Source organism: Trichechus manatus, unplaced genomic scaffold, assembly GCF_000243295.1.
Source record: "Trichechus manatus latirostris isolate Lorelei unplaced genomic scaffold, TriManLat1.0 scaffold00235, whole genome shotgun sequence".
Classification (NCBI taxonomy): domain Eukaryota; kingdom Metazoa; phylum Chordata; class Mammalia; order Sirenia; family Trichechidae; genus Trichechus; species Trichechus manatus.
Genome location: NW_004444171.1, coordinates 688,194 through 705,523, shown reverse-complemented (window position 1 = coordinate 705,523; position 17,330 = coordinate 688,194). Strand labels below are relative to the sequence as shown.

The following is a 17,330-nucleotide window of genomic DNA, read 5'->3' as shown; positions in this document are numbered from 1 at the left end:
AATGCCATGTATTAGGGCCTCTAGCGTTGATCTTATCTTTTCTTCTATGAACTTTATAGTTTTTGACTTTATATTTAGGTATTTGATCCATTTTGAATTAGTTTTTTTGTATGGTGTGAGGTATGGGTCTTGTTTCATTTTTTTCAGATGGACATCCAGTTTTGCCAGCACCATTTGTTAAACAGACTGTCTTTTCCCCATTTGATGGACTTTGGGCCCTTGTCAAAGATCAGGTGACCGTAGGTGGAATGGTTTACATCTGGGTTCTCAATTCTGTTCCATTAGTCAATGTATCTTCTTAAATTCTGATGGATATTTTTAACAGGTATTGTATTTGAGGTTTAAAACCCTTTTCTTTCATCACTTAAGAAAATGCATCAACTTCCTTTCAGCCTCTGTGCTTTCAGCCCTATTCTCTGTCTTCTCTCCGGAGACTCTGATGACATGAATATCAAATCTTTTAGTATTGTCTTACAGGTCTCTGAGGCTCTTTTTGTTTTGTTTTCAGTCTGTTTTCTCTCTGTCATGCAGATTTGATAATTTCTTTGTTCTATCTTTAAGATCACTGATTTTTTCATCTGTTCCATCCATTCTACTGTTGAACCTATGCATTGGGTTTTATTTTAGTGGTAATTTTCAGTTCTAAAATTTCTATTTGGACATTCTTTTTATCTTCTTTTCCTGTGCTGAGACCTTCCATTTTTTTGTTTTTCAAATTTTGTTCATAATTTTTAATATTTGTTTTGATATTATTTTTTATTATATTTTGATAATTTTTTAAATTTTTATTGTAGTGTAGATGGATTTTGCAGTTTCAACATTTTCTGCATGTACAGTCCAGTTACATTACCTTCATCATGTTGTGTAACCATTACCACTATCCATTTGCAAAATTTTCCATAACCCTTAAAGAAGCTCAGTACGTTCTTTTGTTGAAGCATTTTTACGATGACTTACTTAAAATATCTTTCAGGTAATTATAGCATCCCTATTATTTCAGTTTTAGTGTCTTGATTGTCTTTTTTCATTCAAGTTGTGTTTTTTATTATTTTTTTATTTGGTATGATTATAGGTTTTTCATTGAAACCTAGACATTTTTGTTATGTTTTTAGACTCTGGGTCTTATTTAAACTTTCTGTTTTTGATGGCTTTCTCTAACACTGCTCCCGCAGGAAAAGAGGGGTGACATTACTTCTTTACTAAGAGGTTGGGGTAATAATCCAGGTTCCTTAATCAGCCTCTTTTGATACCCAAGAAGGGAAGGGCTCCTCATTACCACTGGGCAATGGTGAGAGTTCTGGCTCCCCACTTGGCTACCACTTCTACCGTGCTGTCTAGGAGCTTGTTACTGTTCCATGGATACCACAGGGAGTGGCCTCATTATAAGGGGTAGTGGCGACTTTCCATTAGACCTTCTCTGATACCATCCCAGTGGAAGGGGTAGGGATGCCTCATTACTGCCAGGTAGGAGTATAAGTCCATGCTCCTCTTGTGTTTTCTATTGACACTGTGGAGCAGAATAGGCTCATTACTGCCTGGGAGTGGTGTGTGTGGTGGGGGGAGGTTGGGGAGTGAGGTGGTTGTGGAGGTATGGAAGTCCAGGGTCCCTACTTGGCCTTCTCTGGCACTATTGGGGAAGTTGGGATGATTCCTTGCAGTCTAGTCAGGGTGAAAGCCTAGGCTCTCCAATCTGCCTTTGATGTGTGGGTGGGGTGGGTCCTAAGATTTTTCTGTTGTGTTTGATCGGTGTGAGGTATAGAAAGCAATTCGGCCTTTGGTTGTAGGTTTCTGAGATCTCTGAAGACAGAGGCTCACCTGAGGGCCTGATACTGACTAAGCCTCACCAGCCATGTTGTAATTTATCATGACAATGTGATGAGGCCAGTAAAGGCTGTGGAAGACAGAGATTCAGTGAATTTCCAGTTTGGAGAGAGTGAATATCTGCTCTTGGGAATGTAAGTGTGTCCCCTGGGGACATGGAAGCTCTGTGCTGGGACTCCTCCCATTTCTCATTCTATGAGTCTCTTCATTTGTATCCTTTTGTCATCACAGGTATAGTGTCTCCCATGAGCTCTGTGGGCCGTTTTAGAAAATTATCATACACAAAGGAGCAGGGGGAGCCGGTTGATCTGAAGTGAGGGGAGTCATGTGAACTCCTGGGCCTTCATCTGGTACACTGAGGGGGTAAAAGAAAATCCTAGATTTGGAACCAGCTAGCCTGAAGTGGAGGGAGTCATGTGGACACCTGAGCTTGCAGCTGGTTCTTGCTGACCCAGCCCCAGGTGACTGGGAGTTAGAGAGAAAACGACCAGCTGGTCTGATGTAGAGGGAGTCAGCAAGGACTCCAGAGCTTGTGGACGATACCCACTGACCCAGCCCGGGTGGCTGGAGGGGCTGAATGAGCAGCTGGGGTCTGAACTGAGTAGGGAGAGAAGCTGAGATTTCCAAATGACATGGCTGGTGTGTGGAGTGGGATTTGTTATCCACCACATAATTTAGTGTCAGAGGTGGGTGATTTTAGTTTCCCTGGACTGGTTTGTGCAATAGGTGCAGTGAGCAGGGTCTGCTAGATTGGCCCCTGAATGCACAGATGATGTAGAGTAGTTATTATCTAAATGTTTTCTGTCTTGCTAGGTTGTTCTTTTCCTGGTCCGTTGGTTAGAGAGAGCACATTTTTGTTGGGGCCTACTTTTGTCTGCACCACTTGATGGTTCGAGTTTCTGGCTTCTTCAGCTCCAAGTCTAGGATATATGAGGCAAAAAAAAAAACAGAACTCATCAGTGTTGTTCATTGATCCAGAGGCCTTTAGTTGGTCTGCCTTCTTTTTACTTTTTGGAATCTTCCTATGTTTGTTTTATATATGATGTCCAGGGTTTTTTATATATTTTATATTTAGTAGGAGAACTAGGGAAAAGTACATCTATGCCATCTTTTTCTTAGAGGAAATCATCAAAAAAGTTGTTTTTTTTTTTTACTTTGATAATACTAATTTAAGTGTTTCTTTTTTATTTTTTGTGCTCTATTTAAGAAATCTTTGTGTACACCTGAGTTGTAAAGATTTTCTTTGATGTTGGTTTCTAGATATTATAGTTTTTGTGTTTAGTTCACTGACCTACAGCCAAGTCAGTGTTTGTGTATGTTTTAAAGTAAGTTCAGAGTTCATTTTTTTCCCCAATAGTTTCCTCTTGTTCCAGTACCATTGGTTGAAAAGTCTGTCCTTTACTCATTGGAGTATCTTCCAGACTTTTTGCAGATCAGTTGAGCATATAAACGTATGTCTATTTCTGGATTCTATTCTTTATATCTGTCATGGATTGAATTATGTCCCCCAAAAAATGTGTGTGTCAGTTTGGTTGGGCCATGATTCCTGGTACTGTGTGATTTTCCTGTATGTTGTAAATCCTGCCTCTATGATGTTAATGAGGGAGGATGGGTGGCAGTTGTGTTAGTAAGGCAGGACTCAATCTACAGGATTGGGTCCTGAGGCAATCTCTTGAGATATAAAAGACAGAAGTGAGCAGAGAGACAGGGGGACCTCATACCATCAAGAAAGCAGTGCCGGGAGCAGAGCGCGTCCTTTGGACCGGGGTCCCTGTGCAGAGAAGCTCCTAGTCTGGGGGAACATTGATGAGAAGGCTGACAGAGAGAGAAAGCCTTTCCCTGGAGCTGATGCCCTGAATTTGGACTTTTAGCCTACTTTACTGTGAGGAACTAAACTTCTCTTTGTTAAAACCATCCACTTGTGGTGTTTCTGTTATAGCAGCACTAGATGACTAAGACAATATCTATCCTTACACAAATACTACACCATTTTGATTACCATATAACAACTCTTGAAATCAGGTCCTGTAAGTCCTTTGTCTTTGTTCTTTTTCAAAATTGTTTTGCCTATTTTAGGTACTTTACATTTCCAAATAAATTTTAGAACTAGTTAATAATACCATTCAAAAACACTGCTCAGATACTGATTGGAAATGTTTTGAATCTGTAAATTAGTTTGAAGAGAATTGACATCTTAATTTATTTAGCCTTCCCATCTGTGAACCAGGTATAGTTCTGTTATTGATTATTTAGGTCTTATTTAATTATCCTGAACAATGTTTTAGATTTTTCAGTGTTGAAGTCTTGTATGTATTTTATGTTTATATTTTTATTTAATGTTATTGAAAACTTCTAAATTTCATGTTCTAATTGGTTGCTCATATATAGAAAAACTTTTTTTTTTTTTTTGGTGTTGTTGGTATTTGCCAGCAAGATGGTTCTGACTCAAAGCAACCCTATGTACAACAGGCTAAACACTGCCCAGTCCTGCGCATCCTCACAATCTTGCTATGTTTGAGCCCATTGTTGCAGCCACTGTGTCGGTCCATCTCGCTGAGGGTCTGCCTCTTTTTCGCTGACGGTCTGCTTTACCGAGTGTGATGTCCTTCTCCAGGAACTGGTCCCTGCTAATAACATGTCCAAAGAACATGAGACGAAGTCTAGCCATGCTTGGTTCCAGGACATACTTCTTCCAGCATAGACTTGTTCATTCATCTGGCAGTCCGTGGTATACTCAGTGTCCTTCACTAACACCATAATGAATCAATTCTTCTTTCATCTTCCTTATTCATCGTCCAACTTTTAAATGCATATGAGGCAATTGAAAATATCTTGGCTTGGATCAGGTGCACCTTAGTCTTCTTTGCTTTTCAACACTTTAAAGAGGTCTTTTGCAGCCAATTTGCCCAATGCAATGCGTCAAATGATTTCTTGACAGCTGCTTCCATGGGTGTTGATTGTGGATCCAAGTAAAATGAAATCCTTGACTGCAGTCTTCTCTCTGCTTATCATGATGTTGCTTATTGGTTCAGTTGTTAAGATTTTTGTTTTCTTTATGTTGAGGTGTAATCCATACTGAAGGCTATAGCCTTTTATCTTCATTATGAAGTGGTTCAAATCCTCTTCACTTTCAGCAAGCAAAGTTGTGTCATCTGCATATCGCAGGTTGTTAATGAGTCTTTCTCCAATCCTGATGCCACATTCCTCTTCATATAGTCCAGCTTCTCAGATTATTTGCTCAGCATACAGATCGAGCAAGTATGGTGAAAGTACACCACCCTAACATACGCCTTTCCTGACTTTAAACAATGCAGTATCCCCTTGTTCTGTTTGAACAACTGCCTTTTTTTTTAAAATTAATTTTATTGTTGTACTTTAAGTAAAAGTTTACAGTTCAAGTTAGTCTCTCATACAAAAGTTTACACATACATTGTTATATGACCCTAATTGCTCCCCCTGTACTATGACAGCACACTCCTCCTTTCCACCCCTGATTTCCCGTGTCCATTCAGCCAGCACCTGACCCTCTCTGCCTTCTCATCTCACCTCCGGACAGGAACTGCCCATTTAGTCTCATGTATCTACTTGAGCAAAGAAGCACACTCTTCATGAGTATAATTTTATATCCAAAGTCCAATCTAATCTTTGTCTGAAGATGTGGCCTTGAATGGTTTTAGTTCTGGGTTGACAGAGAGTCCGGGGACCATGCTCTCTGGGGTTCCTCCAGTCTCAGTCAGACCATGAAATCTGGTCTTTTTACTAGAATTTGAGTTCTGCACCCCACTTTTCTCCTCCTCCATCAGGGACTGTCTGTTGTGTTCCCTGTCAGGGTGGTCACTGGTGGTAGCTGGGCACCATCTAGTTCTTCTGGTCTCAGACTGAGGCAGTCTCTGGTTTATGTGGCCCTTTCTGTCTCTTGGGCTGATACCTTCCTTGTGACTTTGTTGTTCTTCATTCTCCTTTGCTCTAGGTGGGTTGGGACCAATTGAAGCATCTTAAATGGCTGCTTGCTAGCTTTTAAGACCCCAGATGTCACTCACCAAAGTAGGATGCAGAACATTTTCTTAATAAACTTTGTTATGCCAGTTGACCTAGATGTCCCCTGAAAGCATAGTCCCCAGACTCCTGCCCCTGCTACTCTGTCCCCTGCAGTGTTTGGTTGTATTCAGGAAATTTCTTAGCTTTGGTTTAGTCCGGTTGTGCTGACTTCCCCTGTAGTGTGTGCTGTCCTTCCCTTCACCTAAGATAATTCTTGTCTACTATTTAGTTAGTGAGTAACCCTCTCCCTCCCTCCCCACCCTTGTAACCATCAAAGAATGTTTTCTTCTGTGTTTAAACCTTTTCTTGGGTTCTTGTAATAGTGGTCTTATACAATATTTGTCCTTTTGTGGCTGACTAAATTCACTTAGCATAAAGCCTTCTGGATTCCTCTACGTTATGAAATGTTTCACGGATTCATGGTTCTTTATCATTGTGTAGTATTCCATAGTGTGGATATACCATAATTTGTTTATACATTCGTCTGTTGATGGACACCTAGGTTGTTTCCATCTTTTTGCTATTGTGATGAACAACTGCCTTTTTATCTATGTACAGTTTCCACATGATTACAATCAAGTGTTCTGTAAGTCCCATTCTTTGCAGTCTTCTTCATAATTTGTTATGATCCGCACGGTCAGATGCCTTTGCATAGTCAGTAAAACACAGGTAAACATCTTTCTGGTATTCTCTGCTTTCAGTCAAGATCCACCTGACATCAGCAATAGCATCCCTGATTCCATGTCCTCTTCTGAATCCAGCTTGGATTTTTGGCAGTTCTCTGTCGATGTACTGCCGCAGCCATCTTTGAATTATCTTCAGCAAAATTTTACTTGCGTGTGATATTAATGATATTGTTTGATAATTTCCACATTCTGTTGGGTCACCTTTCTTTGGAACGGGTAGACCTATGGATCTCTTCCAGTCAATTGGCCAGGTAGCTGTCTTCCAAATTTCTTAGCATAGCTGTCTTCCAAATTCTCTGGCAACCTCCAGAGCTGGATCTGGTTGTTGAAACATCTCAGTTGGTAGTCTGTCAGTTCCTGGAGGCTTGTTTTTCACCAATGCCTTCAGTGCAGCTTGGACTTCTTCCTTCAGTACTGTCAGTTCTTGATCATGTGCTACTTCCTGAAATGATTGAACGTCAACCAGTTCTTTTTGGTACAATGACTCTGTATTCCTTCCACCTTCTTTTGATGCTTCCTGTATCATTCAATATTTTGTCCATAGAATCCTTCAAAATTGCAGCTCCAGGTTTGAATTTTTTCTTCTCTTCTTTCAGCTTGAGAAATTCTGAGCATGTTCTTCCCTTTCAGTTTTGTAACTCCAGGTCTTTGCACATTTCATAATTCTTTATCTTCTCGAGCCACCTTTTCCAATCTTCTGATCAGGTCTTCCATCATTTCCTCCTTTTGCTTTAGCTACTCTACATTCAAGAGGAAATTGCAGAGTCTCTTCTGATATCTGTTTCGGTCTTTTCTTTCTTTCCTGTCTTTTTAATGACCTCTTGCTTTCTTCATGTATGATGTCCTTCCACAACTGGTCTGGTCTTCGGTCATTAGGGTTCAATGCGTCAAATCTGTTCTTGAGAAGATCTCTAAATTCAGGTGGGATGTATTCAAGGTTGTGTTTTGGATCTTGTGGACTTGTTTTAGTTTTCTTCAGCTTCAACTTGAACTTGTATATGGGCAATTTTTGTACATAGCATATAACTGGGGCTTATTTTAAATCTAGTTGATAATCTCTGCCTTTTAATTGGAATATATAGAACAGTTACACATAATTTGTTTCTCAATATGCTTGAGTTTAAATCCTCAGTCTTGCCGTTTATTCTATATTTGTCCCATCTATTCTTTGTAAATTTTTTTTCTTTCATACTGTTTTATTTTTCATTGGTTGATCGATTAATTATGTGGGTTGTGTTAATGTGTATGTTAGTGTGTGTGTATTTTTGAATAATTCCATTATATAGCTTTAAATTGGTGGTTGCTTTATAATTTACAAATCATAATTACTCCTGTATGTGGATTGGGCTTTGCCATTTAATTATGTATTATTTACCCTGGTTTTCTATTCTTCAAGTTTAGGTCCTTCTCTATCTTCTTTTGGACTGATCTAACTTTTTTAAAACAGCTTTTTTCTGTGTTGTTTGGATGGTATACATTCTTTTCTTTTTTTTTTTTAATTTACTTTTAGTGGTTTTTCTTCAAATCTTAAGATATGTATTTGACAACAGAACCAACCTAATTTACTTTGCCCTTCTAAAAAATACAAAAGCCTTAAAGGTCTTTAACTCTCATGACCCCTTCCACCTTTCATGGTTTGTTTTCCAGTGTTTTAGGTTTATTTTTTTTTAATTTTTCCATTTTTTTTCTATCATTAAATTGTTCCAGAAGGTCAATGTCTGTTTAGTTTTATTCGTTATGTTGCTTGCCTTTTCTTCTTGCATCTCAGTTTCTCCTTCTAGTCATTTTTCTTCTTAGAGAATTCATTGTGCCTCCTGAATCTGAGGATTCACTCCATCTTCAGTTCTTCAGAATATTTAGCCAAAATCCTTTGGAAAATTATTTTTTTCCATTTGCTTCTCTGGAATTTTACTAGATGTATTTTGGGTTTTCTTATTTACTTCTCCATCTCTTTTTTACAAATTTACATTTTGCTTCCTGTTTATGTACTGTGTTCTTGAGTGATCTCTTTAGATACTTACTGTGTTTTTATTTTTCTGAGTTCATCTGTGGCTAAATTGTTGTTCAGCCTGTCCTTTGAGTTTTTAATTTCACTCCAATAATTATTTTTAGATCATGTTGACCCCTTTTCAAAAGTGCTTTTTGTTTTTTCTCTTGGTATCATTTTCTTTTCTCATGTTTCCATTCAATTTTTATGTCTTTATGTATTTTAAACACATTTTATATAATGTTTGTATTTTAGGTAACTGAAATTCCACTATATGAATTTCTTAATGGTTTAATTTGGCTCTTGTTGTTTTTCATCATGGTGATTTATTTCATCATGTACTGCATAATTCTTGATGATAATGTCATATTTATCACTCTATCAATTTAGCTTAGTTTGTGAGTGTATTTCTACAGTTTTGTGTTTGCTTTTGTCTAATGTCTCGGGGTTGTTCCCAAGCAAAGACCAAGTTTTAAGTTAATTTCTTAGTTTGAGACATTTTGGACAACGCAGAAAATGCATATAAAGTTCCCAACCCGCTTGAAGGCAGAACATTGTTTAGGAATTCTCAAGAGGGGTTCCCCCCAACACCTCACTGTTTTGACAGAGAAGCTTTCTTGTTTTCTTCTTTCTCTAGCTTTTTTGTTTGTTTGTTTTTTCTAAATTTTTGTTTTGTTTTCCCAGGTCCACTATTTCACTTAGAGTCTTGCTCTCTTTTGACAAGCTTAAGGCTTTTCTCTAGTTCTCTTTAGGCAGATTTTTTCTCATTTTTAAACCTTCCTTCCTTCCATTCTCCTTTCCTTCCTCCCCAAACCCCAGCTTTTATTTTTCCTCTAATCGTTGCAATATGGCTACCTGAGAGCTTTGTTCGCTTTTACTCTGCTAGGAGATTTTTAGCAGAAAGATGTTTCTAGATACCTAGTATATGAGATGATTGGAAATGGAAATCTTTTCCTATGTATTTATTTCATTTTCACCTGCCCACTCCCCAACTTATCTGCTTACTTTTTCCTGTGAGAAATACACTGATAAAAACAAATCAAAACAAAAACAAAACTTAATATGCTACGTTGAATCTCTAATAATTTCAAAGTACAAATTACAATTTGTCTTTAATTTTTCATCTAAGAGCTTAATTTTTTCATGCAAATTTAAATTCTTATGATGTCACTTAGTGAAAATTGTTATTTCTTGCCTTTGCTTCAGGCTTGAAGTGGTCCCCAAATCACCAAATGAGAGGTTTCTGTTCTGAAGTGCTGAGATTCATTATAATTCTTATGAGTGAATTACAACTTTCATATAATTCTATTATTATTTAACCTTTCCTTTTCTTCCTCCTCCCTTTGGTCCTACTTTCAAACTTTGTATCATAGCTGTCTTCCTAATTCACTGACAGACCTGAGACTAACAGTTTTATGTTTTTGATTAATCTTTTTCTAGAGTCTCCACTGGTACATTTTACTATAAAATCTGGACATGTCCTCCTTTCGTTTGGTCTCTGAGCACCAAGATTGCCAGTTTCTTCTACCAAAATTCACAAATCTTTCCAGTTTGTCCAAGACACCTTTAAGTCTGCATTTTATTTTTATTTTCTTAGTTCCAACCCTATTCAATGACTATAGATATTTTCCCCAAAGATCCCAAATACAGGTATTAACCAAAAGTAACCAGAGGAATGTATCTTGCAGGTTTAATCGCTATCTGGTAGATATTAGTTCTCGCCACTGGTGGCGCAGTGGTTAAGAGCTATGGCTGCTAACCAAAAGGTCGACAGTTCGTATCTACCAGCCACTCGTTGGAAACCCTATGGGGCAGTTCTACTGTGTTTTATAGGGTGGCTATAAGTCGGAATTGACTTGACAGCAACAGGTTTGTTTTTTTTGGTTTAGTGGAAACTAGAGCCCCAATTAGACTCTGATCTTATACAGTATATGATGTTTGTTGTCCATCCTAGAACTCCCTTAATTGTGGGTAGTTTTGTCTGCTTGGTTTGCTGGACTAACCTAGAGCAAATAGTACACCCTTTCCATTCATCCTTATTCACTCTAACTTGGCATGGCCAGTGGAGCAGATTGTTGTATTTAAAACAAGCTGTTCAACTTCTACATAAAAAACTTCATATATTTATAGACTGTTCATTGTTGAAAGAGTAGGGGTTTCATCTTCCAGTCTTGTAACCAAATGACCAGTCATTATAAAGCATATTCCTTCTATATATACTTAATCATTCTATGAATTTTTTGGGGGGGGAGGAGGAGGAATGGGGGGGTTAAAGTGGGCTAGAAAACCCAATGTCTATTCAGTCATATTAATTCTGTGTGTCTTCAACCAAATGATTAATATATAGACAGTTCCAAAAAATGATTTGTTGTTATATTATTCAAACCAGTCCAAAAAAGCTTTACTTTTTAATCTGTAGTCCTTATACAACTCAGAGTTTTCCTCAATTTCACTCTTTGTCTGGTGCAAATTATTAACCCCATATCATCATGAACATATTCAGTACAAGAACATTCAGTTAATGATTCAAACAATGTTTTATCTTCTTTTCATTTGTATTAACTAGGAGATCTGTGCTTTTTTTTAGAGGGAAAATAAGGAACAGGAATCTGATTTATATGATCATTAGCTTCATTTTTTTTTGGAGGGGAGAAGGGGGCTAGAAAGCTGAGTGATTATGAATATGTCTCCTGAAACATTTAATTTCAGTCTGGCAATAAGTAGAATTAAATAAATACCACATTTGTTTTCATCTTAAGTACTTCATTGGAGCCCTGGTGGCGCAGGGGTCAAGAGCTCGGCTGCTAACCAAAAAGGTCGGCAGTTCGAATCTACCAGCTGCTCCTTGGAAACTCTATGGGGCAGTCCTACCGTGTCCTATAGGGGCGCTATGAGTTGGAATCAACTCGATGGCAGTGGGTTTTTAAGCACTTCAGTAACCTAAATTATATGGTTGACCATGTAATAGGCAAAAAAGCCATTAGAATTTATCAAAAATCAGGAAAACTATTTAAACTGTGAAAGTTAATTACTGAGTAATAGAACAACAGGAGTCGTATATTTAGATTGAATTTTGTATTTACAGTTATTTATATAAATTTTTATGGAAGTGATATAATTTACAAAGTATTGGAAAAACTGAGTAAGTTGAGGTACACCATTAGTAGTTATATATTAACAAGTGTCCGTCCATCCATACTCCTGACTAGAGGTGCAGTTTAACAATTTAACATGGTAGAATTGAGCAAAACTGGCTTGTAGAAGAATTGAACTCATGACAATACCTCATGCTTTAACAGGTAGAGCTTTTGAGTCCCAGAAAAGTACAAGCCTCTTGTTAATTTTAGGAGTCAAGCCAGAATAATGATTACAAACATAAAGGTAATTATAAATCAGAACAATGCCTTAATTATTTTGTAAACTTAATTTTTGGAACACAGAGCTAGAAGTTGTAACATGGGCCTTATTCTTGTTTTTAAACCTAGTATTTCTTTGTGGAATGAGTGGAGGGTATGCCTCAGGATAAGCTGCTTAAAGTTTTTAAACTTTCAGTCTCTTAGAGTAAATTTAATTTCAAAGAGCTATCTTGATTTTGCTCAGATGCCCAGCAATATATTATTCAAAACCAAAAGGGACCAAAAAGTTTAGTTATATATCCAAATGAATTCTTTGTGTTATATATGGAAGCACATTTGGAAATATTTGAGATTTGGAGATGGCATTTTTTTCATTTTTGCATGTGTTATTTATATCCTATGAATGCAAGAAAAAAAATAAATACCCCAAAACTTTGTTCTTTCTTAACTCTAAATACATAAGCAACCTTATTTATTCTTAAAGTACATTTATTAATATAAAAAGTAGCTAATAATTTTTTTTAAATTGTATTTATATTTTAGGCTAAAAATCTCATAGAAAGATTTTTTAATCAACAAGTAGAAGTTCTAGGCAAACGTGCAGAGCCATTGCCTGAAATATACTATATTGAAGGTACCCTCCATATGGTTTGGATTAATCGCTGCTTTCCAGGGTATGGAATGAATGCCCTGACACATCCAAACTGTCCTGAATGCTGTGGTATGTAATGAACTCTGATTTCATTTTTTTTAATTTATGAAAATTCACTTATGTTATGCCTATCACTTATTTTTACTATCATTTAAATATTTCTTTAGCTTATTTGAAGTGGTGTTTTTGAAAAGACTATGTAGATTTGAAGATATAAAAGAAATAAAGCTGGTTTAATTCCAGTCTTGGTATTAATATTACAGCAAAGAGAGTTAGTGGCATTAGGCAGTTGTCTGGGAGAAAACACAAATAATTAACGGTTTCGAGTCACTTAGCGTTGTTGTTGATAGTTGCCTAGAGTTGACTGCAACTCATGGTGACCCCACATACATCAGAACTAAGCATTGCTCCGGTCCTGTGCCATATTCATGATCATTGATAGGCTCAAGTCCATCGTTACAGTTACTATGTATTTTGAGTGCCTCCCAACCTAGGGGCCTAATCTTCCAGCACAATATCACTGGCTAATTTTTGGAAGTATATCACCAGGCCTTTCTTCCTAGTCTGCTTTAATCTAGAAGCTCTGCAGAAACCTGTCCACCATGAGTGACCCTTTTGGTATTTGAAATATCAGTGGCATAGCTTCCAGCATCCTAGCAACACACAAGCCCCATAGTATGACAAATTGACAGAGGGGTGGTGGCTCTTAGAGTTACTTACACTAAAGAGCCAAATGATACTTTGTTTATAATCCGTTATTGATGAGTCAGTTTGTATACTCTAGGGTAGATAACTTTTTTATGATTTTTTTTTCCTTTTGGAATAAATGTGCAATTCTTTTATTACCAGTTGTTTTTTATGACTTTTAATTCTAGCACTAAAGGATCTGAGCCACTAGCTGACATTTATCCATATTCATCCTTATTGTAGAAGAGAGTTCTGTAGAGATTGTTGGCTTAGGATGAGAATATAGATTCAAAGTCTTTGAATTTTTATTATTAGGAATTGAGTGAGACAATTTTCAGTCTGTAAAGACTTTCTAAAATAAATATCATTAATTAGTTTCATTTTAGTTCAGCCTTCTCATTGTTATTTTCTGCTCTTCCTACTCTTTAATTAGATAAAAAGGTCTCATACAATAGAGCACTAAACATTCTTTTTGCTTTGATTTATTTTATTTGGTTTGATTTTGCTTTGAAATTTGTTTTTGTTTAAATATATTACATACATATACAAATATACATATTTGACACAATGTACTAAAAAGGAAATATACTACAAATGTAAAAATAAAGCATTTCCAAATTTCTAACTTTTTATGATCTGTGATTGTATATATAAGTCTAGAGCACAGATAAGGGTGAAGAAAAAGTTGGAAGTGCCAAGCAAAGAAATCAGAACCCAGTAGCTTAGTTGTCTGTTAGTACACAATTATATCTTTATTCAGTAAAGTTTTAAGGTGAACTAAAATTGGTAAAAATTGATCTTATTAATTCCAAGAATTTTGAAGTAGTTAAAATACCTCTTTAAAATGAAATATTGTCAAAAATCTCTGAGAAGCATAAATAATTTTACCATTCTAAAACATTTTTTTGTGTTTATGAAATTTCAGGCAATAACACAATTGTCAGATTCTCTAGTTCATCATGTAATTATAAAATTCAATTTATTATATGTTGTATGCTTGACCAATTTCAGTGATCAATTATTATATTCCTGACATCAGACTCCATAAGAAGAATACAAGAGAACATATAAATCTCAAGATTCTGTCTCTGAGATACTGTTTTGAGAATTATGTGGTCTCTGCCCACAGAATTTAGAGACATAGGAAATGCTTGCATAAAAGAGGGAGCAAGAGACTGTTAAGTTGTGTAAAAGAGATGGAAAGGAGATAAGATAAAGAAAACTGAGTTAGAGATTGGCTGGATCTCAGAGGGTTAATGTAGTTGAGATAAGTCTTTCTGGATGATTTGAGACTTTGAGGTAGGACTTTGAATGATTCAGGGTTAGCAAGTACAATTCAAGCAAGGGCATCAATGAGTATCAAGTTTCTGGGGGAATTTAACTAACTTGGGCCAGAGGGTTGGTATACTAAGAACTAAGAAACATAACAGAACTTAATTAAAAAATAGATGATTTAAAATTTAATTAGCCAATAGGAGACATATCTTTGAGTAGAGGAGAGAAGTACAATTTATTTTTGAAATTTTTGGGATCATTATAATTGTTGATAATTTTTTTTTTCCTAGAGTTTTTTTTTTTTAATTGTGCTTTACGTGGTTGATAGGTTTAACTAGTGATTTGCTAAATTTTGTGCCATTTTATGGTAAAGTAAAATTTTTAATTTAGATTTACCTGTGTGCAGTTATCTCTGTGGCCTAATTAAGCAAAATTAAGCTCCTTGTTTTGAACAGAGCTTATTAAAATATAATATGACTTTCAGGTCCTGATCACATATAGTATTTTTTGTCCATATTACATAAGATGATCACCCTACCATTTTAAAAGAGCACATAATACTCAAAAAGACATTTAAATCATTCTCCAAATTGAAAGTGTAAAATATATCCATGCTGACACTAGTTACAAGACAAAATTAACATACTGAAAGAACTTAAAATCTGTTGAAGTGTGAAATGAAATCCTAGATAGAAGCACATAAAATATATGAGGTATTTTACAAAATGACTTATTTCCAGAATGAAAAAGATTGAGATAAGTCAAGTCATGTTTGTTATGTGAGAGAAGTTTATTTACTTTCTCAGCAGTAAGTTAACACTGATTTTTTATTTCTTGTTATATCTTCCTTTGCCCATTTAATTTTTACCTCTAGAAGACAAAGATTGTTTGCTTATAAATTAGTTGAGACTCAACATTTCTACCTATTTCATTTCTAATTTATTTAGCGATTTTTAGTTAATGTTCACTAATAAAATATTTCTCTGTAACTTTACATTTAGCAATGCTTATTTATCTGTCATTCTTGTCAGGCATTTTGTCACTGCAGAAAGAAAAAGCTTTAATCAAATTCATGAATCATAGGTGCCTCACAATTTCATAATTTGTATCAAGCTACAACAACCAAAAACCAGATAGAATATTATATTATTTTCTACTAATATTTTGTCTAAACACAGACTGTGAATTGTATATTACTATATAATTTCTATTATTTCTGGTTAACCATCTTTGAAACTTTGTTTGCCCTATCTATTCTTCTTTCCTCATTATATCACCTCAAAAAAACACTTATGGGTCAAATAACATTTTTTTTTTTTTTTGACGTGTTGCCCCCTCTTCACACCTACCTCTCTTTAAACTCTGGCAGCAGTTTTAAAATTCTGCTGTATATCAAAATTACCTGAAGGTTTTTTCAAAAATACACTCAAGAATAGGGAACTAGACATCTACATTTATAATAAGTTTCGTAGGTGATTCTGATACACATGAAAGTTTAGAAACTCCTGAATATTAGTGTTGATAGACAATACCTAGCAGAATGACAGTCCTCCTACTGGGGCTGTAAACTATTTGCCATTGACTATTATGGATTGGGGAGCCCTGGTGGCACAGTGATTAAGAGCTATGGCCACTAACCAAAAACTCGGCAGTTCAAATCCACCATCCACTCCTTCGAAACCCTATGTGGCAGTTCTACTCTGTCTTATAGGGTTGCAATGAGTCGGAATTAGCTCAACGACTCAATGGCAACGGGTTTAGGTTTTGGGGTTTATTATGAATTGACTGTATAGCTCAATAATACTTTATACAGCATTATTTTTCTCCGATGCTTTCTTTATAAATATGGTAAGCTATTGATCATTCAAGGAGCCCTGGTAGTGCAGTGGTTAAAATGCTTAGCTGCTAACCAAAAGGTTGTCAGTTCAAACCCACCATCTGCTCTGTGAGAGAAAGATGTGGCAGTCTGCTTCCATAAACATTTGCAGCCTTGTAAACCTATGGGACAGTTCTGCTGTGTCCTGTAGGGTTGCTAAGAGTCATAATTGACTCAACGGCAGTAGGTTTATTGCTCATTCAAGCCTTTTGCAAGTCATTGGGCGACTCTAGAAGGGAACACTTTTATAGTATGTCAGTGGTCAGAAATTATTAGGTTGCAGATTATTTAATCATTCTTAAATGATTTTGATTAATAAAGTATATCTTTGTATATTAAATTAACTGTGTGGTGAAGTGAATGCTGTTTAGTAGATAGAGTTGTTAATAATAAGGTCTTTTAGACTCTACAGATTTATCCTACTCAATCATGTGGGCGTGAACTCTTGTTTTAATTTTACATCAAAAAAATCAGAAACACAAAAAAGTTTCCCTGCCTTCCTTTACACTATAGATATTTAAATATAAGTTATCAATATAAAATAAAACTCATTTTTTTATTTAAATGCACAAAGGCATCGTTCCAATTTTGGATCATCACATTTCTGAGGAAACTCTAAATAACTGAAAAATTATGGTCTATGATGGATCATTGTGTAGATTGGCAGTATGGGTTGACAAGATTTTCTTTAAAAAGGTAGATTTATTTCCTATAAGAACAGACCATGTAATTACGACCAACCCATCTGACTGAAACTAGATGAAATACAAAAAGCATCTTAAGTATCTTGAAGAACTAACAACATCATGAAGACTTAAACCAAAACCCAAACTTATTGCCATCGAGTCGATTTCTGACTCATAGCTGTCGCAGTGGTGACAGTTGTTGGGGCGGCGGAGACAATAACCAATGCCACAACTCTTACAGAGAAGTGGGACCAGGAGGGTCACTC

The 17,330-nt window shown here is 36.0% G+C and overlaps 1 protein-coding gene across 1 annotated transcript in view; it reads left to right on the top strand.

The window, feature by feature from the left end:
• The window catches only part of ZPBP (zona pellucida binding protein), a 129,086-nt gene extending 116,351 nt beyond the window's left edge, over positions 1-12,735 (top strand). Inside the window, exon 7 of the mRNA XM_023743098.1 lies at positions 12,432-12,735. Coding sequence (XP_023598866.1) covers positions 12,432-12,617 — 186 coding nt within the window. The 3' untranslated portion in view covers positions 12,618-12,735. The remainder of the gene's footprint in view (positions 1-12,431) is intronic.
• The last annotated feature ends 4,595 nt before the right edge of the window (positions 12,736-17,330 follow it).